The sequence below is a fragment of the Podarcis erhardii genome, assembly GCF_964252035.2.
Source record: "Podarcis erhardii genome assembly, chromosome: 1".
Classification (NCBI taxonomy): Eukaryota; Metazoa; Chordata; class Lepidosauria; order Squamata; family Lacertidae; genus Podarcis; species Podarcis erhardii.
In genome coordinates, this window is record NC_138497.1 from 58,659,566 (window position 1) to 58,684,844 (window position 25,279).

At 38.5% G+C, this 25,279-nt stretch overlaps 1 protein-coding gene across 2 annotated transcripts in view; it reads left to right on the forward strand.

Annotated features, from left to right (window-relative positions):
• LOC309353109 (uncharacterized protein) overlaps window positions 1-25,279 on the forward strand; it is a 42,956-nt gene that overhangs the window by 1,060 nt on the left and 16,617 nt on the right. For both annotated transcript variants that reach the window (XM_081882176.1, XM_081882175.1), the window contains exons 2-20: window positions 3,384-3,441; window positions 5,119-5,262; window positions 5,717-5,863; window positions 6,417-6,509; window positions 7,146-7,310; window positions 7,552-7,737; window positions 9,830-9,952; window positions 10,635-10,748; window positions 11,750-12,053; window positions 12,696-12,805; window positions 13,091-13,208; window positions 13,938-14,029; window positions 14,616-14,766; window positions 19,017-19,171; window positions 19,453-19,576; window positions 21,499-21,629; window positions 23,661-23,770; window positions 24,087-24,255; window positions 24,776-24,880. In XM_081882176.1, the coding sequence (XP_081738302.1) occupies window positions 3,397-3,441; window positions 5,119-5,262; window positions 5,717-5,863; window positions 6,417-6,509; window positions 7,146-7,310; window positions 7,552-7,737; window positions 9,830-9,952; window positions 10,635-10,748; window positions 11,750-12,053; window positions 12,696-12,805; window positions 13,091-13,208; window positions 13,938-14,029; window positions 14,616-14,766; window positions 19,017-19,171; window positions 19,453-19,576; window positions 21,499-21,629; window positions 23,661-23,770; window positions 24,087-24,255; window positions 24,776-24,880 (2,586 nt within the window). In that variant the 5' untranslated portion in view covers window positions 3,384-3,396. The remainder of the gene's footprint in view (window positions 1-3,383; window positions 3,442-5,118; window positions 5,263-5,716; window positions 5,864-6,416; window positions 6,510-7,145; window positions 7,311-7,551; window positions 7,738-9,829; window positions 9,953-10,634; window positions 10,749-11,749; window positions 12,054-12,695; window positions 12,806-13,090; window positions 13,209-13,937; window positions 14,030-14,615; window positions 14,767-19,016; window positions 19,172-19,452; window positions 19,577-21,498; window positions 21,630-23,660; window positions 23,771-24,086; window positions 24,256-24,775; window positions 24,881-25,279) is intronic.

A 25,279-nucleotide genomic window follows, 5' to 3' on the forward strand; every position in this document is an offset into this window, starting at 1 on the left:
TTATATATCAATGGAAAGATAATTTAATGAAGTATGCATAAGTGTTCAAGTCTGGATGTGGAATTTTATCCATACACACCCATTTGGAAGTATTCTGCAAGAGAATATGTAAAACAACACAGTATTCTATTCAAGTAATGCACACCTAGGCTTCTGAGTGATCTTCTGGAAACATTTTAATGTAAAAATATTCCCCTGTAAATATAAACCAGCTTCTAGCATGCCCTTTTCATTTGTGGATGAACGTGTTGTGCAACCAACCAATCAACCTGTGCTTATAAAACTGTCAATATGTAGTACGTTTGAAGAACAGCTCCTAAAGTTATGGATAACATTGTATCAGATTTTATTCATACAACAGTAACTTTAAAGCAAGCAGAGCATCTTGCCACAAGGTACAACAGCATTGGGGGATCTATTTGTAATGATAGAATCAAAAGAATTAGTAATACAGCAAACTTATAGCTGTTAATGCATTTTTCATTGTCCTAAAAGAGTACAAAATATTGAAATAAAATGTACTTTTTAAAGTACAAAATGCTTCACAACCTGATCAGGTTATAAAGCATTTTGCACCTTTTAAAGCATATATTATTTCATTATTCTGTGCTCTTTTTAGGACAAAGAAAAATGCTTTGGGTTGCTTCAAATTTCCTATATGGACAGCACTTTTGGATAGGTGCATGTACACATAAAAATGGCAAATGCTCTTTGTGCCATGGAGCATCTTCTACAAGTTTAGGTTGCTATGCCAGCTATGACCCTACTTACAGCCTTCCTTCAGTGATCTATTTCTGGTAACCTGTCATTCTGATCATTGCAGTGCATTGTTTGTGGGGCTGCATTTAAAAACTCTGGATATTTCAGTTGGTACAGAATATAGATGCAAGATAGATAATAGAACTGAGTATTGCACAAATATTATGCCAGTACTCTCTGTTATCTTCACTGGCTCCCAGTCCATTTCTGGGCCCAATTCAAAGTGCTGCTTTTGATCTGTAAGACCTTCCATAGCTTGGAAACTTCTTCCCACATGTAGCTACTTACCTCTTCATCTGAGGCCCTTAAGGACATGAACAATCCTGCTGGATTAGGCAGATGGACCATCTGGTCCAGCATCCTGTCCTCACAGTGGTCAGCTATGCATTTGAGTAGCCCCAAAGCAGGACCTGTGTGCAGCAGCACTCTTCCCACCCGTGACTCCCAGCAGTTCAGAGGTATGCCTTTTATCCTCCCCTGCCAAGTGAAGTTTAGGAGGTGGGTATGAATGAGCAGGCCTTTTCAGTGGAAGTTCCATGGTTGTGGAATGTCTTCCAAATAGAGCTGAGCCTCGCATTGTCTTTAATGTCTGTCCAGTGCCAGACATACTCCTGTCCAGTTCTGTTTATTTGTTTTATAATCTTCTCCCCTTTCTCTTTTATTTGTTTTTGCACTTATTAGGTGTTTTGCTGCTGTGTTATATCTTACTGAATTTTCATTTTGTTGCTTTTTTAGATTTATTCTTATTGTGGGAGCTGCTTAGAGAACTTTTTGTGTGTAAATAAATTAATTTTAATGTTGCTACTGTCGAAGAAGGTTATTTTCTCTTACCTTAGCTTCACCAGTGGTTCAAAACAGTGTATGCACTTGAAGCTGCTTCAACCACTCATGAAACCTGGGGCCCAAATAAACTTTTTCCATAGGTTAGCACAGCACATACACTTTTTAAAATAAAAGCCTTTACGGTACAATTGTGATATCGAGTATTAGTAATTCCAGTATTGCTTTTAAAGAAGCAGTTGCCTATCCCAAGCCTTTGGGTGTTTTTATCATGCTAAAACACCATTGATGGTTGGTCAAAAGTAAAACTTGTTTTGCTAAAATAACTCTACTTACACTGAGTGAGTAGGGAGCTTCTTGGTGTGCTATTAAACTTGTTTAGTGACATTTGTGAGTCCTGAACAGTAACTTTCATTATTAAGATTCCTAATGCAATTACTAAAACTCAAGTGATTGACTAGAGAGTTTTAGCTGCAGAAGTAATGGGCTCTGATCCAAAGTTAGATGTAATAATATCTATGCCTGCTATGATGTGTTAAACTTTCCCCTTTTAAATAGCAGCTTCCTGGTACTGAATCAAAATCTGTTTCCAAAACTGTTAGAAGCAGCATTCCATGAAAGATAGGAGAGCTGCTGTTTACAACAGAAAGCTTAAAATCCTGCTGTACTCATCTAAGCCTATATACAAGTTTAATAGGCCTTGGATTATGGCCATTGTGAGGAATCAAGCCCCACTGAAATCAATGGGACTTAATTCCATGTAATTGTATCAAGAGTCTAGGCATAAGGGTGTGTACAGACATGTATAAACAGGAGTCAGTGCAGTTTTTTTCTTCTGTATGAGGCTTCTCTTTGCCTTCTTAGACAACACACATATTTATTTCCAAATCAGGTGCTGATTTCCACTGCCTTTTTGGCTATTCTGCTATGCGTCATGTGGGGCTGTCCTTTTAAAACTTTTAAAGCACCTTACAAGTTTTGTGACGATCTTAAACTGCTCTGATGGTGTAAGCGCTTGTCAGTCAGTAGTTATATGCACCCCCTCTTTTCCCAGCAGCCTGCACAACCCTTCACACCATAGCCCACCTTATGTCCTCTGACCCCTAACAGAGGTTGAGGGGTGCTTCTAGAGGGGGGAAATCAGTTCCTTCCTGCAAGTTTTTCTCTGAATCCAATCAACAGTCAACTTCTGCTGGAAACTAGCAGAACTAGTTTCTCCTGACTTTGAATATGCTGCACCCTGATCACTCTAATTATGCATGTCTGTATATAGTTGAGGAGAGAAAGAGAGAGAGTGTGTGAGTGTTTTGATAATGTGAAGATTGCTAGCATTTTAGGATAGGTGGAGCTGTTTCCTTCAAAGTCAGGCAAATAAAAAGCAGTGAACAAATAATAGTGAATAATAGTAGCCCACACTGAGGGCAGAAGGCAGACACTTTATTCTTCCTGCTCCAGCCTATTTTTAACAGCAACCTGGGTTACTTTCCCTTGCAACTCAGGAAACATGTGTCTAGAAACCCACGTGACAGAAAAGCAGCTGCAGATATGGGATTGCAGGGGGAACAGCAGGTACAGAATGGGATCAATGTACCCACTTAAAAGTCTTGTTGAAAATGAAGTCCTCAATAACTGCCAAAAAGAAAGGTGGAAGTTCCAATAAGAAGCTGCCTCCAGCCTAAAGGCCTGATTCCTATGTTGTATGTAACAAATTTTCTGATAAGATGGTATCACCAGGAGGGTCCTTTCCTGTATAGCTCAGTGATCAGTTGGGGTGAGGTTAGCTGAAGATAATAGTTGGCAATGAAATTACTGATGTAAACTAATTTCTCTTTGCTTTTCTATAGCTATTTTAAAACTATGCTGAAATGGGGCAGCGGTGATATTTCAGCTACTAAATCTGGAGTAAGTACTTTGGAAAAAAATCGACTTAACTTTGAATTTTATACACTGTACTTGATTATACGTTTATTCTAAACACCTTTACAAGGAAGCTTTGTACTGGTTATTGTAGATTCTTAAGTATCAAATATCAAATATTTATTTAGTATTCAGCATTGAAGCTGCATTGGGCAACTTTTGTTTGCATATTTTAGTTTTTAAAAACTCACTCTTTGCAAGCAGAGGCAGGGTTAGACGTGGAGGGGGCAGGCTTCCATTCATGTTTGGTTTTTCTTTAAAGGAAGCTGAAATCCAGTTGACTGGCTGTTTGGGTGTAGGGACTGGGTTCAAACAGCTGAATGCTGTGCTTTCAGCTTTAATAAAACAAAGTAAGGGCAACCCAGCACATTCTTTGTTTTCAAGACTCAAATTGCCTCAAGATAAATTGTACAAAATATCAAGACTTCTGTTTTAATACATTGACAGTGCAATCCTTTACATGTCTGCTTAGAGATGAGCTCCATGGAGTTAATGAGCTTACTTCCAAGTATGTATGCATATGATTGCAAGTTGAATCTAGGTCATGGGTGGGGAAACTTTTTCAGTTCAAGAGTCCAGAGTTGCATGTTTTTTTTGGGGGGGGGATGGGTGGAGCAACATTCATTCATTCATTCCTGAATACCTTTCTACATGTGCATCAGGGCCATTTACAAACATAGAATAAAACAGTTAAAAATAATTTAGAAAACAATATGGAAAACCCCCTTGATAGATTTTAAAACAGTATAACATGAACTTCTTTGGTAGAGACCTTTTCATCCAGCTGTAAAAGCTTGTAAAAAAATAAAGTATTCAGTTGTTTCCAGAAAGTATAGATAGTGGATGCCTGCAGTGTCTTGGCAGGAATGCTGGTCGTCTGAACAGGGGCAGCCACATGGACAGCCCTGTGCCAAGTTGCTCTAGGGTGGGCATCAACTACTTTTGGAACTTAAAGAGAAACTGTAGTGCAGAATGTAGTGATCAACTGCATACGTAACCAATAAAGAAGTCTCTGAGACTCTGAAGTAAGTTGGTCTTGGGATGTATAGGGCCTTAAGTGTTAGTACCAAGATGTTGAATAGATGTCGCTCTTACTTTTGTACTATGGGCTACATTCCAGCCACACTAAAGCCAGGGTTTTTTAATCCTAATTTTATCTCCATCCAGGCAAGCAAAAGGCACCATCACATTTCAGTTACACATTCCAGACAGCCCAAGGCACTCAAGGAATGCATGGAACAGGATCAAAAGCATTAAGGTCTGGGGATAGCTCCAAGGGCCTTATAGAGAGGTCTAGAGGGTTACATTCACCCCACTGGTTGGAGGTTCCCCATTCCTGGTCTGGGTAGAAGAATAGTGAACAATTCTAAAAACTGTTTCATTGGCTTTTGCTTCTGTGGAAGGGAAGCTCTGCCTCCACAAAGGCATTCTTTCTCCATTGAAGTGAATGGTGCAGTTCTTGCTGCAAGGAATTTCAGTGTGTGCTGCAAGTGGTCTCCTTCAATAAATAGCAGGTATGGCAATTAGCTTTAAATTATTTAAGAGTTATTCTGTATCTCTCTTCTTATACTGAAATATGGGAAATATTACATTCCAATAATGTATTGAAATTGTCTTGCCTGCATCATTTTGTTGTTGCAAACTTAACTCCTCTATCTCTAGGCTCATGGCCCATTTCAAGCAGCAAGCATGTCTGTGACTGATTTGACAGAACAACTGGTCCAAAATGAACAGCTGGTAGCACAACTCAAAGAACTTATCAGGGACAAGGATAATGAGTTATGCCTTAAAGAGCAGCAATTAAAGGTATTGTGTATATACATAAAGTTTGTTTATTATATAGAAATGAAAATGAACTCAGTTGTCTCACGAGCAAGTTGCTCTAAATATTAGCTAAAAGTTGCATTTCAAAATGGTGTCTCAACAGTGATGTTAATTAGCAGGTACAGTTTCCATCTAGTTTAAGTTTTGATAGCTTGCCAGACTGGTTTGTCACTCAAAATGCACATGTATTCAAAGTCTGGACAGATGCTGTTAATAAACCCAGGGTTAAGATTATCCATTCCAAATTGCTAATGGTAACTGTAATGTATAACTCTACTTAAGGCCTAAAGCCACCTGGTTCTGCTGTTCTTTCAGTGGAAAAATTGGCTTTGTATTTTGTTATTTTCATATATGTAGATCTCTCTCTAATGCTTGTAAGTTATTTGTTTGGGCAGATTGCATTTTGTCTAAAAAAAAAATTGTTAATAATCTTCAGGCACAAAAAGAAGCTTCTGAAGCCAAGGTTTCCAAATTAAAGCTGCAGAACAAAGCCAAAGTAACATCCTTAACAGCACAATTAGAGGAACTCAAAAATCAATTATTGGGAGACGAAACGCAAGAAGGAAATTCTGAGCAAAAGAGAGTGAGTTCTATCCTTAAAAAAAATCAAATAGGCATTGGTAATGTCTTGGTTTGATCTCTCATTTTCTGTTTTTATAAATCTGGACATACACATACACAATGTGTGCATATGCAGATTTGGGTAAGTGAATGATCCCATGCATCTGTCTGGTGCTTGATTTATTGCTTTTGTTGAAGTGGTTATTGCAAGTTGCTTCTTAAGATAATCAGTGACATCTTTGCAGCAGTGGAAAGTTTGTGATGAAAACAGCAAGCAAAGCTCTAGCTGTGTGTACATGTTACTGGTTATGATCCAAGTTTTAACTGTGCAATCCTATCCATGCTCACTCAAAAGTTAGTCCCATTGTGTTCAGTTAGACTAAGGCTACAATCCTAACCCCATTTTCCCAGGAGTAAGTCCCACTGAATTCAGTAAGACTTACTTCTGAATAGACATGCCTAGAGTTATTCCCTAATAAGTCTGTATGTATTATGTATAATGGGGAAAAATAGTCCTCTGTAGTACCCCTGTTTTTTATAATAGCCCAAATAATTCTCCTTTTCTTTTATTTGAGGCTGCAAATCGTGGAAAAATCTTGGTACTTAAAAAGAAAGTTGAGGAACTAGAAACAAAGAATGCCCAAAAAAATGAAGAGCTACAGAAAAAGGTAGTGGTTTGTTCAAGGTTGTAATGATTTTGTTTATCTAGGGTGTTGTTTGCATTATTTCTAAAAACTGAGCAGCTATTTTTATTTTTTAAATTAGATTTCTATACAGTACTAGTGTTCATTTGAGGATCACAGGGCAGTTTTGTGAAGCTAGCCCATATTCATTCAAACTGGCTTGTAGTACGTTTATTGGCTCTAAAATATTAAGAATTCCTGATGTTGACAATATTTAAATTCCAGAGAAGGAGTGGACTTTTCAGAAGTCATCCATATCAGGCTTCCAGTTGAGAGCAAGGGGTTGGACCAGATGATCCTCAGCGTCCCTTTCAACTCTTATGATTCTATCATTCTCTGCCCATTCAACCCACAATTTTACCAGCTGTGGAATCAGTATTTATGATGTTGGTGTTTTTGAAGTAATATCAGTAGCAGAAATCCTTGTTAGTAACATTCCAGTACCACACAGAAATGAAAGAAACAACCTAGCTATTGAGTATTTTGTGGGTGAGGAAAGCTGAAAACAGGGAATGATACTTAGAGGAGAGAAAGTAATGGAAAACAAAGAAGATAAATGAAGCTGATTTTAGTGGGTAGATATCAAGTGTGACCAGCAACAACATTTCTGATTGTTTCTAGATTGATGAGTTGGATGCTGCACACCAGCGTGGTGCTGAAATGGATGCTATGCTTGCTGAGAAGCAAAAAAAATTAATGGAAAAAGAAGCCTTCATAATTGATTTACAGGTAGCCTGTGGATCAATTGATGCCAAAGAAGTACTAATCCAAAACAGTGAATTAAAGGTATAGTTAAGCTGTGAACCTATATAAAAAGTGCCATCTTTCCCATTACCTAGGGTGTTCCTCTGATGATGCGGCAACTTCTCAGTATGCTGAGCATTATTCATGAAAGTATAAGCATCCAATTGCTACAAGTATAAAGTAACTGCTGCTACTTAAAAATACTTGTTTGTCCATGCTGTTAATCTGATCTGGATGATTCTCATCCTAGTCTTCTAACTCTCTTTTATTGTGAACTTCAAAGAACCAACTATCCACAAAGGAGGCTTCATTGCAGAGTATGCAACTTCTCGTTCAGAACCTTATCAAGAAAGTTGAAGACCATGAACAAAGATGCAGCTGCCTCCTGGAAGAAAACGAAAACCTTAAAAGCATTCAGATTAAAGAGAGGGAGCATTTCCAGGAAAGAGAAGCAATGTATACACAAAATGTAAGCTTGCCTTTGGCAAAAACAATTACCGTATTTTTCGCTCTATAACACGCACCAGACCATAACACGCACGTAGTTTTTAGAGGAGGAAAACAAGAAAAAAATATTCTAAACGAAATAGTGGATATATGATTTTTGTGGTTCATGCTGTGGCCACAGACATGTGATCTGACAGTGAGTTTGGAGTAGCCCAATGCAAACATCCTGAGGACCCATGTGGATCCATGCTTTGTAACCACGGAGGAGGGAAGGAAGGGGAACCATGGATCTTCTGCTCACGACTACAGCAGATCCCCCCCGCCACCCGCAGGCATTCGCTCCCTCACACACACACACAGACATTTCCCCTTACTTTCTAGGAGGAAAAAAGTGAGTGTTATGGTGCAAAAAATACGGTAATTCTTTGATGTTTGGGATTTGGCTCCTGATTATAGGGCAAAGTATTGCAAAATTTTCATATACTGCTTTCTGTGTTTGAAGCAGACAAAACACATGTGACACAAAAAAAGCTTGCATGCTTTGTGTTGGTTGTGGCTAGAACTGTAATTACACAAAATTAGAAAACTTCTATAGCATTGTCCATGGATTGTTGATACAGTCAGCCAAGGGTGTGGAAACTGGATCCACCAGATCCTTCCTCCTCTCACTCCCTACGGGCCTATTTTTGTCAGGTGGCTTGGGTTGCCCACCTGTCAGTCACTTGAGAAATACAAAACAATTGTAGTTACAGATAGGTAGCCGTGTTGTAAACAATTGTAAACAGACTTCAGAGGGGTTTTAGGTGTCCATAAGCTTATCGGTGCTGAGGACTGCAAAGGCTGCACTAGTGAATTACTGATGGGGAACTTCTTAGAAAAGTTGATCCCTGTGGGACTCCCTGTCAGCACCAATCAGCTGATCTGTACTGAGGGGAGGCCTGCTTGTCAAGGAAGAATCAGGAGCACACTTCAAGTTCCTGATTGTTCCCTGGTGGCCGCTTCTTTGCCTCCTCACACCTGCTGACACAATGCTGTCAAATGTAGTGCAGGTTGGAATTGGTTGGTGAAAATGGCTTTGGGGGCCAAAGTAGGAACCCTGCTGGGCCTAATTAGGTGTGCTGGCTGGAGATACCCTGATGCTGTAGTAATGTTTGGAAGGCAGCTGTATCCGAGAAGCTTTACCTGTGCGATATGAAGGTTCAAAAGTATAATGAATCCAGAATAATATTTTGCTATGTGGAATGAATTAATTTTTCAAACTGTGAAAAATAAACTGCCCCTTAAAAATTCATTTAAATTTGGAAAGATCAATAGTGGGCAAAGTCACTAATTCACATTCTGAAGATTGGTGTGGACATATAGACCGGTACTGGTATCATTAGCACTATAATTTCTTAAGTTCTTTGTGCCGGAAAATGAGAAAGGATCTTCGGTTGAATTTGTAACTTTAAAAAAGTGATGTCATTTTGTTGTTGAGCTGTTCGCTATTTATTGTTTTGTATTCTAAAGTTTCTTAATGAAAAAGAAAAGGAAAAGCTGAAGGAGCCCTGAAGAAACTTGGTTAGTGAACCAATCAAGAATATTTTTGAAGTATTTTAAATGATACTAATGTGGGATTCTGAAAAGCCCCTTTTTAGACACAGAGTGATGGTTTTTTGCACAATATTTGTGCCGTTGTTTCTCAGTTCCTACAGCACAAATAATCTATATGTCATTCTTCATGGTAGGACTTCAAGGAGTTTCCTGAGCTAACTTGTTTTAATCCAAAATTGTTCAAATTTTAGGGGAATATTAGTAGTCACTTAATGATAAAGTTGAAAATTCAAGCTTTAATGATGTTGTTAGGTATATAGTGGTACCTTGGTTCCTGAACGGCTTGGCTCCTGAACGCCGCAAACCCAGGAGTGAGTGTTCTGGTTTGCAAACATATTTAGGAAGCTGAATGTCCATTTCAGCTGCCAGCATTGTTTCCTGGGCCCATCAGCCAATCAGAAGCCGCACCTTGGTTTGCGAACGTTTTGGAAGTCCAACGGACTTCCAGAACGGATAGAGTTCAGGAACCAAGGTACCACTGTAGATCAGTTTTATACAAACTTTTTTGTTCTGCTTTTAAGATCCACGTGTTTCAGAATATGATCTTGGAAAAGGAAAAAGAGCTCATGGGAGTGGCCCAGAAACATGAGCAGGAACTCTTTAAGCTGGCTGCCAAATCAGATGCTAGTGCTGATCTAGAACAGGTAGGTGAAAGGGTACTTTCATCAACAGCCTATAATTTATGTGTCGTTTTGTACCTATAGTCAGTACACTCATGAATGTGCATAACCTCTCAGTTAAATCAACAGCTATGGAGTCATTTCTCTCTCCAGAGAGCAGAGCACAAGAACACACCCTATTTCTCTTATTTAGGCAAACAGAACCAGTCCAATATTCCTCCTTTCACCTTCTGTTTTCTTTTCCCGTCCTTTCTAACCAGCCTTCAGTTTTGAGTTATGGGCTCTGTCTTGGGACATTCTCTGATATTTCTTCTGCAGTCACTAAGCCCTCACTGTAGGTACCAATAACTTGTTTAGTTTGTTTGAAACGCCACTGTTGTTACTTGTTGTCCTATAAACAGAGTTGTAGCAAAGGAAACAAATTTGATAGTGGTGTAGGGAGAAATGTAGAGGACTTGGTGGGAAATGTAGAGATACCTTTTCATAGTTTTAGGGATTGAGTTTCTCCGCCTTTCATACCCTCAATAAATGTTGGTATTTATAGTTAATACTTCTGAAATAGATGACTCCTATAACTTCATACATCCTACAAAAGTGAAATTTAGTTTTATTAAGTGGATAGAGTTGGCAGGGATGCCAGTAGACATTTCTTGAGAAACTCTCTTTTCTTCCATTCCATAAAATAAAATCCTTTCATCCGCGACAGCTACTGAAAGCCTTGAAACAGAAGCTACATGAAAAAGAAGAGGTTATGCAAGGAAGGACACAGGTGATATTCATGTTGCAAAAAGAACTGGATGGAAAAGACCAGCAGCTAAAAGTAAGGAACAGGGGACAAGGATTGAAAAGTTACAAGCAATTTGGTTGCCAACCTTATTTAGGCTAATAGAAAATATAGTATTTGCATGCATTTGACTATATTCATGGGTATCTGTAGTAGTAGCAGTAGTAGTAGCAGCAGCAGCAGCAGCAGTAGTAGTAGTAGTATTGATTATACTTGGGATACCTGTTGGGTAATAAACAACATAGAAGTTGAAAATAAATAAATAAATAAATGTTATAAACAAGAAAAAAAATCATAAGGAAGAGACAACACATAATTTAAAAATCACCTTTGCCAAAGAAAAATGCAGTGGTTATACGTTTTCATTATTTCACATTGGATATGGTTCCTGCTTGAGTGTTGAGATAATTCTAAAAATAAAAGAAAAAACCCCTAAGCAAATAGTCAAGTAATTATATATCTGATATAATGCTTGGAAGAGCAGCTTAGTCTCATGTGAGTTGCTTGCTGTTTCTTCCAGAACATTTTTGCAGACAGCAGATTCAATCTGATCCTCTCTTCAAGGAAACTTCAGGGCAGGTTGTACAATCTGTAGTGAAATCCACAATCCATTCCAGGCATTTGCAGAGTTTGTGCATTATCTCAGGCCTCTGATAAAGTGAATGGAAGGTGGTATCTCCTCTCCAAATTAGAAGCATGGGGCCTGTGGACGTGGGGCTTCCTGCACTGGGAGTTTCTAGTTATTTGTGGACTGGAACATGCTGCAGAGGGACCAGGGCCTTCCATTCAAGAAAGGATTCCACATCAGTCAGCAGCTGGAATTAGGGTCTGAATGCCTGCTAAAATGAAGTGTGGTGGCATCTCTAAATGCTGCTCCTACTTCAGAAAATAGGATCTGGGTACTTTTATGGCATATGTAGTATTAGACATATTTGAGATACACACAAAAGTGTGTATGTATGCACAGTAAATGCATTTCCCAAATTATAAAAAGTGTATTGTGTTTCTGTTTAAAATATTATTGTTTTTTAATCCAGGAAATTAATGAATACCTGAATCACCTTCAGTTAGAGAAAAACAACCTCCAGTCCAAGCTAGATGCTGAAAAGCATATAATGCGAGCCCAGCTAAGAGACATGATGGAGAAACATGAGACTGAACTGCGAAAAGTCAGAGAGAAATATGATGCTGACATGCAGGAGATCCGAGAGAAGCATGAAACAGAGCTGCAGGAGAAAGACCAAACCCTGATGCAGCTTCAGAAGCAATTGGAACAATTAAGTTCCGGTGACAAAAGTAATTTAGATGTTGCAATGAAACAAACATTGGCGAACCTAGAAGGTAAACTACAATAGCTCTTACAATGACTTGCTCAATGCATTGAATTCATACTAAGTCTTCTGATTGCACACTCACCCTGTGTAGCCTCTTTCATAGACCAGTGGATGGGGGAAGAATGCAGCCCTGAGGCTTGCTTCTTTGTACTGCAATGTATCTAATCTATCACAGTGATATGTACAACATTCTAAGTCAAACTACTGCCTAGCAAGACAGCAGAAATATGTTTCCTGGATGGGAGCTCACAGCCACTTTGCTCCTCCTTGGTGCTTTTTACTTCTGCGCTGTGCTGTGGTAAGACAAGGTTTGGCTTAGTGTGTCATCTGAACTGGGGCTCATCGTTAAACTCTCTACTTACTAATCATGAGCTGTAGCCAGGAACAAACCCACATGTTCATGCTGTTTTGCAAAGCCATAGTTCATCTTACTGGGCTGTGCAAACCTGGTCATTGTAAAGCAACTCTTAGTAATTCTGAAATGTCACATTTGAATATGGTTTATTAATTTCTTTTTTAAAACTCGTATTGTTGATACTTAAATAATCCTTGCTAAACCTATATAATCCTTGCTAAACCAGTACCACATTTTTATAGTGATAGTTTTGCAATAACTTTGAATGGTAACTGAGGTTTTTGTTTGTTTAAGCTCAAGTGAAACTAAAATCAGAAGAGGCCAGCAAATCTGAAGCTAAGTTCCTCAAGATGAAAGCTTTATACAAATCCAGAATTACAAAGCTTGAAGATGAGCGTAATAATGTATGTAAAACTTCAAAACAAATGTGCCAGAGTGTCGAGAAAAATAAATACATTTCTCCTTAAGTATACAAAAATAGGTTATTAGTTGAACAGTTAGTGCATTATTGGGTCATTTGGCTACAAACTAATTTTATCACTGTGTTTGTAGAAAAATTGATACTTTGGATTGATACAGATGTGGCAGAGATGTTATTAGAAGAGTCTGAGGTTCAATTTAAGGTTTTGTTTAAACATACCTATGTATTGGGAAAAAATTAACAAAGAAACCAACATTTTTTGGGATAGGTTACATCAACAAATAAGAGTGTAACTGCCTTGCATGACCGGATTTCAGAATTGGAACAGGAAAAGGAAGAGCTGCAGTCTGCACTACAAGCTTTTTCTGAACTTAAAGCTCAGAATGGTAAGAAGTGACAAAATTTCTGTCTTTCTGATAATGTTGAACAGGTGTCTCTTAAGATAATGTCTGAATATAGTGTTTAGAGCTTCAGTCCCCCCTCCACTTACTAAATTGCAAACAATAATTCACATTACAAGTAAGCAAATAAAGATCCACAAGATATATGGAACTGGATTTTGAACCATTGTCAGCCTGGTATGCAGGTTTATTGTGTGAGATGTAACCAGTTGGGCTTCCTGGCTCAATTTTACTTCTTCTTTGGTATTTATATGTTGTGTGATCAAAACCATGTTTTCATGCATGTAAACATCACTTATTTAAGTGAGACTTTCATCCAAGTAAATATTGATTTATAATTGCAGTCTATTCATTTTCTTTTTTAAAAAATGTAAAGACACCTGAGAGGTCCTGATCCAGAGAAACTTCAGCAAGATAGCCAGCCACACATGCAGTGGAGGCTCGGAGGTTAAAAAACAGTCTGTGATTACTCAGCAAAAGATTGGCAGTCCAGCTGGGGCCCACTGGATCAGGGAAAGCAACCACTGACCGCACTGAGATTATTTACTAGGATACAGAGAAATTATTTGGACATATTTTTCAATACTACACTGCTTTGTCTGTAGAAATCATTCTTACACTAAGTATTTCTGTGATTGTAGCTTGAATATAATTTTTTTCATCGAAATATTTTTCCCGGTAAATAAATGTCTTTAATAATAATTGTCTTTACAGAAGAATTGCTGAATAAGCTGGAAGTCTACGAACAACAGCAGCAAAAATTGCAAGCAGACCTTGAACAAGTTACGAAGAGGGCAGCTTCGCAGGTCTGCTACTGTTGGGGTGTACTGAATTTAGTTGAATTGCTATTAGTAGAAATAGTGAAGTACAGTAATGTAGAGAACTGGAAAACTGTTAAAAAATGGTGTACCAAAAATCTGGTGAATCGTTAGCATAGGTTTCTGTATTGTTATGTTAACCATATTGGTTTGTTTGCCTATTGCATCAAAAGAAAGCCTGTTGCTGTTTTTTATTTCAACCTATTTTATAGCCTGTGAATGGGCCAGTCTTTCCACTTTTCTGTGCTGGTCAGGCCTGATTCCAAGGATGGTCTCAATTAGCCTTCATTCTCCCACCCCTATGCTATTGCTCCCACTGAACAAAAATAGGCCCCCATCAAAGGGCATGGAGCCCACCTTCCCAATGCAATATTAAAATTTCAGTTTTTATTTCCCCCCTAAAGTTTATATTTACTTACACTCACAGAACCATAGAATTGTATTTTGTTGATCTGTTAGGTTTGTGTGAAAGAAAACTTGATTTATATGGAGTTTCTGATGGTCAGGTTATTCAGCTCTTCATATTTCTTGAATTGGTTGTATTATTTCCATATCCTGTCTTCACTTGCTGCAGGCTAGTGAATCTGATAGTGTGGATGAGCTGCAGAGTCAGCTTTTGGAATGGCAAGAAATTGTAACTGAGTCTGAAGATGCACACAATCAAATCAGAGAGGAGAAATCTGCTATGGCTCTAAGAATGTCACAGATTGAAGAGGAGAGAGAAGGTGATCTTGATTTGACATTAGGTCATTTTGTTAGGTTGGAAAATATTGAAAGCAAATTGACAGTGTCACCCAAAATTTATATCTGTCTTCTATGGATCACTGTTGCAGTGAGAATTTTACAGCTGGACATTTAGTAGTATCTGACTACTTCTGTTGTTGTCCAGTTTATTGAACTAGCCTGATCCTAAGAGTTATAGATTTAGCTCCAGAATTGCCTACTACTGCAGCTAAATTTTTATTTTTATTTTATTTTAATTTTACTTTTTATTATTACTATTCTGTTCACTGATTTGTGGGGCTTTGGGTAAAAGGTGGTATATAAATAAGCCATAAAATAAATACAAATAAATAAAATGTCTGAAATGTTGTAAATGGGGCAAAGTTATTCAGTCTGCTTGCAGTTCCATCAAAAAGTAGTGAAATTAGACTAAATTCTTGCAAGAGTGCAGGAAGTTCAGAATAACTTCAATCTTTGGATCCAACTATAAAGGGTTCTTTTGGCAATCTCTTTATGACAGCTTTGCTCTGAATAAGTCCATTGTGTGTACTTTGCAGATTCTGGAAAAGGAGCACTGCAACAGGACTACTGTCATCTAGTCTCATGATCAGGCTGTAGGATTTAATCTGGTTTTAGAACTATAAAGGGGGAATATCCTTTGAATTTCCACAATTGCACATAATTCTTTATCTATGGGCACTGGACAACTCTTGATAATGGAGCAGAGAGTTGCCCAACAAAATTCACAAGTCCTAGAGTTTCTTATCACATGTTTCTGTTAACTAGACAGATGTATAAATGATGTAAAAGGACCTAATCAAAGTGACACTTGTCACTTTGAGCAACAAGTAACATCGCCATTCCTATGAAATGTCTTCAATATTAAACTAACAGGAGCAATCTATGCAAGGGCAAATCTTAGCATTCATAGGAACACTGTACAAAGACTCATGATTGTCGTACTTCTGAATGCCTTACCTTGGGCATTAGTTAAATTAGCTATTAGTTGTGTATTTTTCCTTTCGTGCCTATTATTTGGACCCGAGAGCCCCAAACTTATACAAATGCAATACCAAATTAAGGGAGCTTGGGGGCTCAAATATTTTGTTATGTTTAAGCCCTTATGCATTAATATGGTCAAATGTTGATCTCTGCGTGTGTCTGATCAGTATTTAATTTTGCATTTTCCCCCTGGGTTAAGCATGATGTTTCTGTTTTGTTTCCCTCCCCCTCTTTGCGGTTAAACCCGATGAGCACTTGGTGTCCCTTCCCCCTCCACTCCTAACCTACACTGCGATTTGGTCAGCCACTGAGAACATAGTTTCCCATCAGTTTTGTGCATGCAGGATTCTGCAGCCACAACAGCTTATGGTGTACTGTTGCTGATTTTCCTCTGTTAACAGTCTTTCGTGGGAAATCTTCAATAGTGTGGTATAACAGTTGTTTGTGGTGGCATGTGTTTCCCCCCCTTTTTATTAAGATAAGTAACAAATGCCATTTTAAACTCTATTTTCTTCTCCTTTGCAATGCTTATTTCTTCATTTATATTAACAAAATCATCTTCATTCTTTGTTGTACTAATAGCTGACTCCATATTTACCAGACAAATTGCACAATTTATAATAAGTCATACTTTCAGTATTAAAAAGTATGCCTGTAGCGGTTTTTAATTAACATTTTTGGGGGCCCAGAAATATGAATAGATACTACACTAAATATTTCAAAAGAATATTCAAATAGTAAATGCAACAGTAATGATGTTACTAGTATGGGCCACTGCAAAGCATCATGAACAGGACTTACATAGGTGCAAATGTCACTGCTCTCAAGGCATTAGAACACAATCCCATGAAAGTATTTCCTGCTTCATCTGTTTGTAGCCCTAAGTCTGATGTCATAACTTGAAAAAAAATCTGAAAAAAATCAGGTTTCCCCCCCTAAGCTGTAGAGCTTGACTAATAGTAACAAATATTTCCAAATTGTTATGAGCAATTTGTAATGAGATTCTTTCATTGGTCCTTGTGGGTTGGTGTTTTGACTTGCAGGTGCTGAAATTAACTAATGTTAATTGACACATAACTAAAATGTATATAGTTGTATTGGAAAGTTCACATTGTGTCTAAGTTGGAAAGCATATTGGTATCAAACATCAAAAGTAAACAGCCCTGTTATAGATCTACCTGCTATAATCAGCAGTGGAAGCTATATCACGTTTGTGTCACACGTTGTATCAGACCATTCCATAGCTACCTGGGTGCTCTGAGGCACTCACAGAATTTCCATGACTCCTCCAAAGTGCCTAGTTCAAACAGAGAGCACATCTACCTGTGTGAGATTGGCCTTTCTGCTTCCATTACTTCATGCTATGGCCTGCACCATTTCCCAACTCTAATGAGTGTCTTTAAGGAGGAGTACAGAGGTGCTTTATTGAGGAGGAATGGGTTGGGGAAACCTTGTTGCATGAGCAGAGTTCTGGGTTTCTTTAGAGTCAAGCTCAAGTGTGAAAGATTCCTGGCTATTTCGATTCTTGCTTTTTTAGGCTTCTGTGTGAGCCATCTTGAGCTGTGAGAAACCTAGATAAACATATGTTAATTTACTAAATATTCCCTTCAGTAATGGAGGCAGAGCATATATTCAAGGAATACAGAAATTTCAGCACTAGCAAGTCAAACATAAACTACATAAGAATGAATGAAACTCCTGATTGTGAAAAATGAGCCTGACAGTGCCATTAAAGTTAATTTGCACACATGGGACTTCCTGTGTGCACAAGAGAGAGGTAGACAGATTCTAGCAACAGTGGTTGGTGAGGAAAGGCCGTAGTTAATGCACAAACCTTCTGCCAGTGGAGTTGCTGTCGCTTACCTAGAGGAGAAGGGCTGAGGTGATTGGGGAGCGATGCTCAGGTGCATCAGCAGAGTCAATCCTGTCCTCCAGCCAGTGCAACCACATAGTACCAACCTCCTTGCCGCCTTGCTACTCTGCCTCCTAGTAAGTGGCAGTGCTGTTAGGAGGCTAGGGGCACAACTCTGACCCTCCTCACTGACTACTCCTGAAGTCTAGAACTTGAAAATATTTAACATTTGGAGCCAAGTTTATTGGCATTCCTTTAGTACCAGCCATTATTTTCTAGAAATTTTCTTGAAATGCCTGAGAAAATAAATGTGGAGTTTTAATTGACAAATTGTGATAGAGGCTGTGTTGCAGTTTTTCAAGAACCTAATTTAATTCTGGACCATGGGACATTTCTCATACTACACAACAAATAGAAAACAACAACCAGCCCATGTCCCTGATGAGTGTACCTCCATATAACTAAAAACATGCTGCACATCTGAAAAGACTTGATTATCCTATGATCAACATATGGAAAGTAGACCAAATTGCTTTATTCTTATACAGATTCCTGTACAGTTTATGAAATCTAGACTGGGACACAGTTTGTACCAAATTTATTCAGGTTTAATTTATTCAGGTGTTAATCTTTAATAAAAATACTAATTTGCTATAGATGATTAGTTGCAACTGAGTTCTTGTTTTAGCAATGGATAAAGTATGGAGCCAACTTTTGCCTTCATTCCTTTATGCTGACTTTTGTCTGCTTTATATGAAACATCTATCACATACATGTACTGCGTTGATCACGCAAAACAGATGGGAATGTCCTTAAAATAAAATAAAATAAAAATAATCTTTCACAATAGATTGCATTAATTTTAGCTATTGAAATTACTGTCTGAAATTATTGTGTGCTATTGACAAATTAATCGATATGGCTTGATGCCAGTTTGCAGTGTATGATGCAGACTTGTGACTTCCTCATATCACCTGGAATGAGAGCTTTCTTTAATATTAATGTATAAGCAAAGCTTGCTTCATTTTCATAAAGTGAAAGCATAGCTGAATAATATATGCATAGGTGATGCATTTTATCACATATCAGCTATATCTGAACACTGAAAACCTGTAGTCCTAATTTGGTTATATAAGTGGCTGCCCATATACAAATTATTTTTCTTTGGGTGGGGAATTTGCCTTTGAGATTTTTTATCCTCTATGGCTTCTATTAAAAAGAATAGCATTCAAATTGTCCCCATGTGCTGTGTAGAGAGGGAAATCACAAGGTGAATGATGATATGGAGTGTGTCTATTCCTGCCAATCCTTCATAAGCCTCTGTCTGTATCACTGATCCCCTTTTGTGAATGTGTACAGTATGTTTGTCTGATGTATGATTGCTTTCTTGTGGCACAAAACTGATTGAGGATGACTGGTTCTTTCCTGGCTGCTCTGATCCAGCCATAGTCTCAGGGCAGCAGGAGTTGGAGGAGGAACTGGCCGCAGGTCAAGGGATTGGAAGAATGCAGCCGGAGGGAAGGATGACTGCCCAGTCGAGCAGGAAACTCCAGGTAAGGTTGTTTGCATTTTTGTATGCATATTTATTTGATAGTGTAATCAGTAGAAAGACGCTTCCTATTGTGCTCCACGCATATGTGCTCCCTTAATAATGTGGAGTGGGAGATTGAAAATGGATATGGTGACTTTGGTACTGGTACTATTGAAACATTGCCTTCTTTAATCTATTATTGAAACTCTCCTTAGTGTGGTGTTCACCATGGATGTTACAATGTACATTTGACTTGTTGTTAATTTCACAATTTTCTTTCTCACCCTCGCCCCCCGCATGTAGGACGACTATGGCTTCAATGGAAAACATTGCTATGAAGAGCTGAATGTCACCATGGATAGTACAGATTCTGCTGAAGGAGAGAACATGGGAGGTTGGTGGCCAGAGTACACTTCCCCTAATGCAGGTGTGACAACCACTAGACAGTTTATTAAAGCATGCACAGTGTCTGTTTTGTCCCATTTTTGTTTCTCAAATTCAACTAACAAACCATGTTGTGTTGTGTTTGTATATAAGTTGAAAATTTTTTTGGCTTGCTTTTTTGTTTCATTTTGAAGCATGTGCGTGCTGGATGAACTGTCTAGTTTTGGTTCAAAACTAGAACTCAAATCGTGGTTTAATACCTTGGACTCTCACTTGTGAATAGAGATTATTGTCCTTAATGGTAAGATTTTTTTTTTTTTTTTAAGTTCTAGTTCTTTTGTTCTTGTGAAAATGCTTCTACACTTGTAGTCCACTTGTAGTCTTTGTTTCCCAATTCTGTTTCATGTTCCAGTTCAGAAGTCAGCAAACTTTTTTGGGAGGGGGCCAGTTCACCATCCCCCAGACCTTGTGGCGGGCCGGACTATGTGTGTGCGCGTGCGCACATGTGGCGGAAGGGGCTTCTCTCTCTCTCCCCTCTCCCCCAGCCCCTCCCCCTGCCTACCTATGGTGCTGCCGGCTGGTTCCGGAGAGGCACTGCCCAAAATGGCGCTCAGCCAGCTCAGCCCAGCCCACTTGCTCCTCTATGCAGGGCGGGGAGAAGGGCAGGGAGAAGCCAGAAGGAGGGAGGGAGGAGATATGTGGGTGGGAAAAATGGCGCAGGAAAAAAAATAACAAAAAACAACAACGAATAGAATCCACACGATCCACGGACTGTCCGGGGGCTGGATCCTGAGGGCAATTGGGCTGGATCCGGCCCGCAGACTGTAGTTTGCTGACCCCTGTTCCAGTTCTTAAGATAGCTCTATTTGAATCTCAGTGATAGTTACGTTGAACAGCCTATACATTTTAGATGCTAATAATGAAGCAAACTTCAGAAAGTATGGTTGTTCTGCCAAGATCTACTAAAGTTATGTTATGAGTTACATCAAAAATAGGAAAATTTCACAGGAGATTCCTCTCCAGTGTACTACTGACCTTACAAATTCTGAAATGGGTAAATAATCTGTGCCTCTTGAAATGAAATAAAGGACAGAACAAAGTATTTGCTTTTTAAATTAAATATTCAGAAAACAATTTTCAAGAGCTTGATTAAACTAAAACCTAATCATTTATATTAAGAAGCTCCCCCCCAGTTTCTAAAAAACAACAAACCCAAACCAGTGAGATACTTAATGGTTTGGGCTTCAGTTGATTAATCAGGTTTTACTTGTTTAGTCATTGGGAAGAATTTCACTAAACTGAGCTCCTATTTGCATGTTAAGCTTGAGGGCATAGTCATTTAAGTTAGTGAAGCTTAAAATAGAATGGATTGATTCCCAGAAGAATTCTGCATGAAATGTATAATATTGGACAGTAAAATTAGAGCTGCAGTGTTTTGTCAATTGAGTTAAAATATCAGGGGAATATCAGACAGTATATTTCTGTTTTTAATAAAATAAATTTAATTTAAAAAATGAATAGCAGATGCAACCTTAGAAAGAGGCACTCTTCTGTTTCTAGAGATGTACCTGATGCAACCCATGTGGTTGTTGTATAAAAACAAAATACAGTGGACCCTCCGGATATGAATTAAATTCGGGGGTCCATCGGCAACCCAAAAAGTCCATAGGCAGAGGCAGGGCTTATGCACACACGCGTGTGGCATGCAGAGCACTTCTACGCATGCGCGCGCGGCGAAACCCAGAAGTATACACTTCCGGGTTTGCCACATTCGTAACCCAAAAGTTACGTATCCAGAGCTGTACGTAACTAGAGGGTCCACTGTAGTTCTTCAGAATTATTGTTCATATGCACATTTACAAAGCTTTAATTAACCAACTAATGGATTATATCATGCTATGAGTTAATTAAAATGTCTTTAAATTGGTGGCAGTTCAAATAAAATGTGTGTTTCACATTAAAAAGGTTTGCGGACTGTCGTGGAAGAATTAGAATTGGAAAGAAATCAGTTGCAAGAACAAATTCTCTTCTTGGAAGAACGTTGCCGGGACTTGGAAGATAGATTGCAGCTCCAGAGCAGACTGGAAGCTCTACAGGTACATGCTGGAATGGGAAATAATGTGAGGAAAGGCATTTAGATGCTTGCTACTATTATAGGGTGTGTGTTTTTTAAGAAAAGAGGGAGATATGCAATGCAATATTTTAACTTTATAAAAGCAAAACCTTTATTTTACCTTATTTTCTCTTACTTTATTCAGTCTAAGTAATGCTTAAATCTGTATCCATTTTGTTTACCAAAATGCAATTTAAAAAATAATGCCTGGATTTCTGCCTCTTAAATCCGTGAAATACGGGTTTACTCATTACATGAAAAGGAGTGCAGAGAAGAGGTATCATTTCTACCCTACCTCATTGCGCTTTGTTTCTTTAAGTTCTTTAAGTTGTTTTCTGCTAGCCAACCTTGAAAGTTAATTGGACTGCAACAAAACTGTGTAAAGGAACACAATGCAGAAAGATAAAGCTGGGATGAGCATTAGCCAGTTGTTCCTCCAATGTACCATTTTATGTAACAAATATACTCTTCTCCTCTGCCACTTCAGATGTGAATTGGGCAGACATAGATAAAATGCATATGGTTGCTGTTTGACATCCAGTTTTGCCCTTAAAACTGTCTTGAGAAGCTACTTCCCCATTCATTGGCTGAACTACTGTGAAGTCATGGAATGCTCAAAGATGTTCTGATAGCTAATGAGTTAAACTGCCAGTACAAAGTCCTTGGAAAAGAAGGACTGTGTGTTGTTGGTTGAAGAAAATGCAGAAGCAGCATAATGGGTAGCGCAGAGCAGTTGCTCTAGCTTCTTGGAAGATGGGTTACTGTTGTTTCCTGGGTGGTGCAAATGCACCAGCAGGTGCACTAGATTTGCTTCACTCATGTGCCCCCATGCCAACGTCTCTGCCACCTGTTACGCCCCATTCCTGTATGTGTTTGTGGCCAGGACGTTTGTGCATTAGCTCCATCTCACCCAACAAGATGCTTCGGGTGAGAGCCAGGTACTATTACAGCAGGAATAAATTACCCAGGTGTGTGTGTAAATGAATGGAGAATGTGCAGTGTTGTTGACAATACACTGTAGCCCCAAAACAGACCCATGAAAGTCTTAAGTTCATGAAAGACAAGAAAAATATACAATGAACATAGTTTTCTAAGTTTTATACAAACAGTGTGCAATTTTAAATATTAATATGTTCGTCTAAAGGTTCGACTAATAGCTTCCTTAACATACTAAAATGCATGTGTGTAATGAGGGGTCACTCAAAATATTTTTCTCATGCAGCAGAATGTCAATGTATATTGCATTGTAACAGAGCATTTCAATACAGGTGGCATTTGGTGTAGAGGAAGAAGGGCAGCTATTGAGGGCTGTACAGGTGTGTCCTGCCCATTCCCAAGTGATAGGTTATTTTACATAGAAGTGATATTTTGTATCTAACCTACCCAGCATTTAATGACAATTTTGGATTTTTCTGAGCTTCTTCTGGTTTTGGATGGTGTGTTTTTGCAGTTTAATCTTGTGTGTTAGTTTTGTGAAGCTGGGTAGACTAACATATTTCGATGCCATAATAAATTGACTGTGTCAGTGGAGCTTGCTTCATTCCCTGTGGATTACATTCCAGAATTTATTTTACACCTTGCTACTTCACACACTGGATGATTTTTGGACAAGTGCAAAGAAAAACAAATATAATTCAGTTAATTCTGTGTGGATCAGTTATGCTAAAATTAAAATTCTGTTAGGCATCACTGGAGCTTCTTAAAAACATGCCTTTCTTTAGCAACATCTGTTAAAAGTAAGCTCCTCCCACACATTGCATGTTTGCATGGTGTGCTTTTATTTGAAGTCAATATTATAGGATGTCTCTTTCCATGTTGGTTGTCACAGGATAAGATCACCAGAAATGAGTCATTTGAAACGGAATCTCACTGTTTCTATTGGGAACAAAGATTTCTGATGACATTTTGCTGGTAGTAAATGAGCTATAATGGTAGAATCTAACTCACGTAGTTCAAAGATAACCCTGTTTTATAGTCAGTGCAAATACCAGCTGTGTAAATGATTTTCTTACAGAATGAAAATGACCGTTTACAGTCCCAGCTTACACAGTTGCGCAACCAGCAAGCACGTGATGCAGAAAAACACCAAGTTCTTGTTTCCAGTTTGAATGAACAACTGAAAGGGTAAAACAGAACATTTATAGTCCCTCCCGAGCCTCCCTACCCTATACCCCAATGTTATTCAGATCCAAACGTTGGTGTATATGTTGTCAAATGTTTTTAAACTTTTACCTGCTGCAGATAATTGAAGGGGGGAAACCCTTTCATAAAGATTATTTTCATTCTTAGTTATTTTTCTTGCAATTGATGGAATAGTTGATCTTGCTTTTGGATATAGACAAGGAGCTATGTCTCCAAATGTTTCCCATAGTACAATTGATGTCCACATATATTTGAGAATGTTTATCATAATATATTTGATCATTTCTTTTATTGGCAGATTAAATGAAAGAAATGGCTTGCTTGAAACTTTGCTTGGGGAAAAGGAGCAAAAGCTTTCAAGTACAAATGAAAAGCTAGAACAGGCAGAAGACATGAGAAAGTCAATTCATGAGAGAGACCTTCTAAACAAAGAACTAAGTGAAAAGCTTTTGCAGAGGGAACAAAAGGTGAGTTGTTTACAGTTCTGAGTCAGTCAAGTTGTACAGTGGTACCTCGGGTTAAGTACTTAATTTGTTCCGGAGGTCCGCTCTTAACCTGGAAATGTTCTTAACCTGTTCTTAATGGGGCCTCCCGCTGCTAATGTGCCACCAGAGCACAATTTCTGTTCAGATCCTGAAGCAAAGTTCTTAACCTGAGGTACTATTTCTGGGTTAGCGGAGTCTGTAACCTGAAGCGTATGTAACCTGAAGCATATGTAACCCGAGGTACCACTGTATTGTGTTCTCGGTCAAGCAGTTTGCCATCTTTGGTAAATAGTAGTTCTTTGAACATTTAATTGCTCCCTCCCCTGGCATTTTGGATATCCCTACAATCCCCCTATGTGTGAACCAACAATCTGAGCATATTATAAACACTGGCGAAGTTAAGTAAATTACTTATATAATGGACGATATTGTCCTTTTGTCACAATTGAATTGAATTGTTACAATTGAAAACAGTGAATAATGTTTCCCTCCCTGAAACTAGCTGGAAGATGTCCAGAAGAAGTGCAGTGCTTATGGAGAAGAGTGTGCAGAACAGAAAGCAGTTATTACTGTATTAACAGAAAAAATAACCGCCTATCAAGAAAAGGTAAAAAAGGGTAAACTTTGGTTGTGGCTTCTTACATAAATAGGTTGGATTCAATGAAGTTGTCTGGTTTGTGCAAGGATTTCTGCTTTGGCAACATAATTCACCCTCCCCTCTTTCTTCCCGCCTCCCAATTTGCTCCAGACCCTCCCGGAACAGGTTTGAAGTGGAGACATGCAGGGGTATTAGAGAAAGGGCAAGCTGTGCAAGTGGACGTCCTTGAGTGAACAGAGCAACTTCATTAGATACAATCCATTGTCTGTTTAGTGATATATGTAATATATGAGCAATAAAATAACTAATAAATTATAAACATAACTGCAAAAGTAGTTTCATTAGCCCAAGAAACTTAGAGGCTCATTTTTCCTGAAAAGCAGCTCCTTATGCCTCATATAGGAAGGA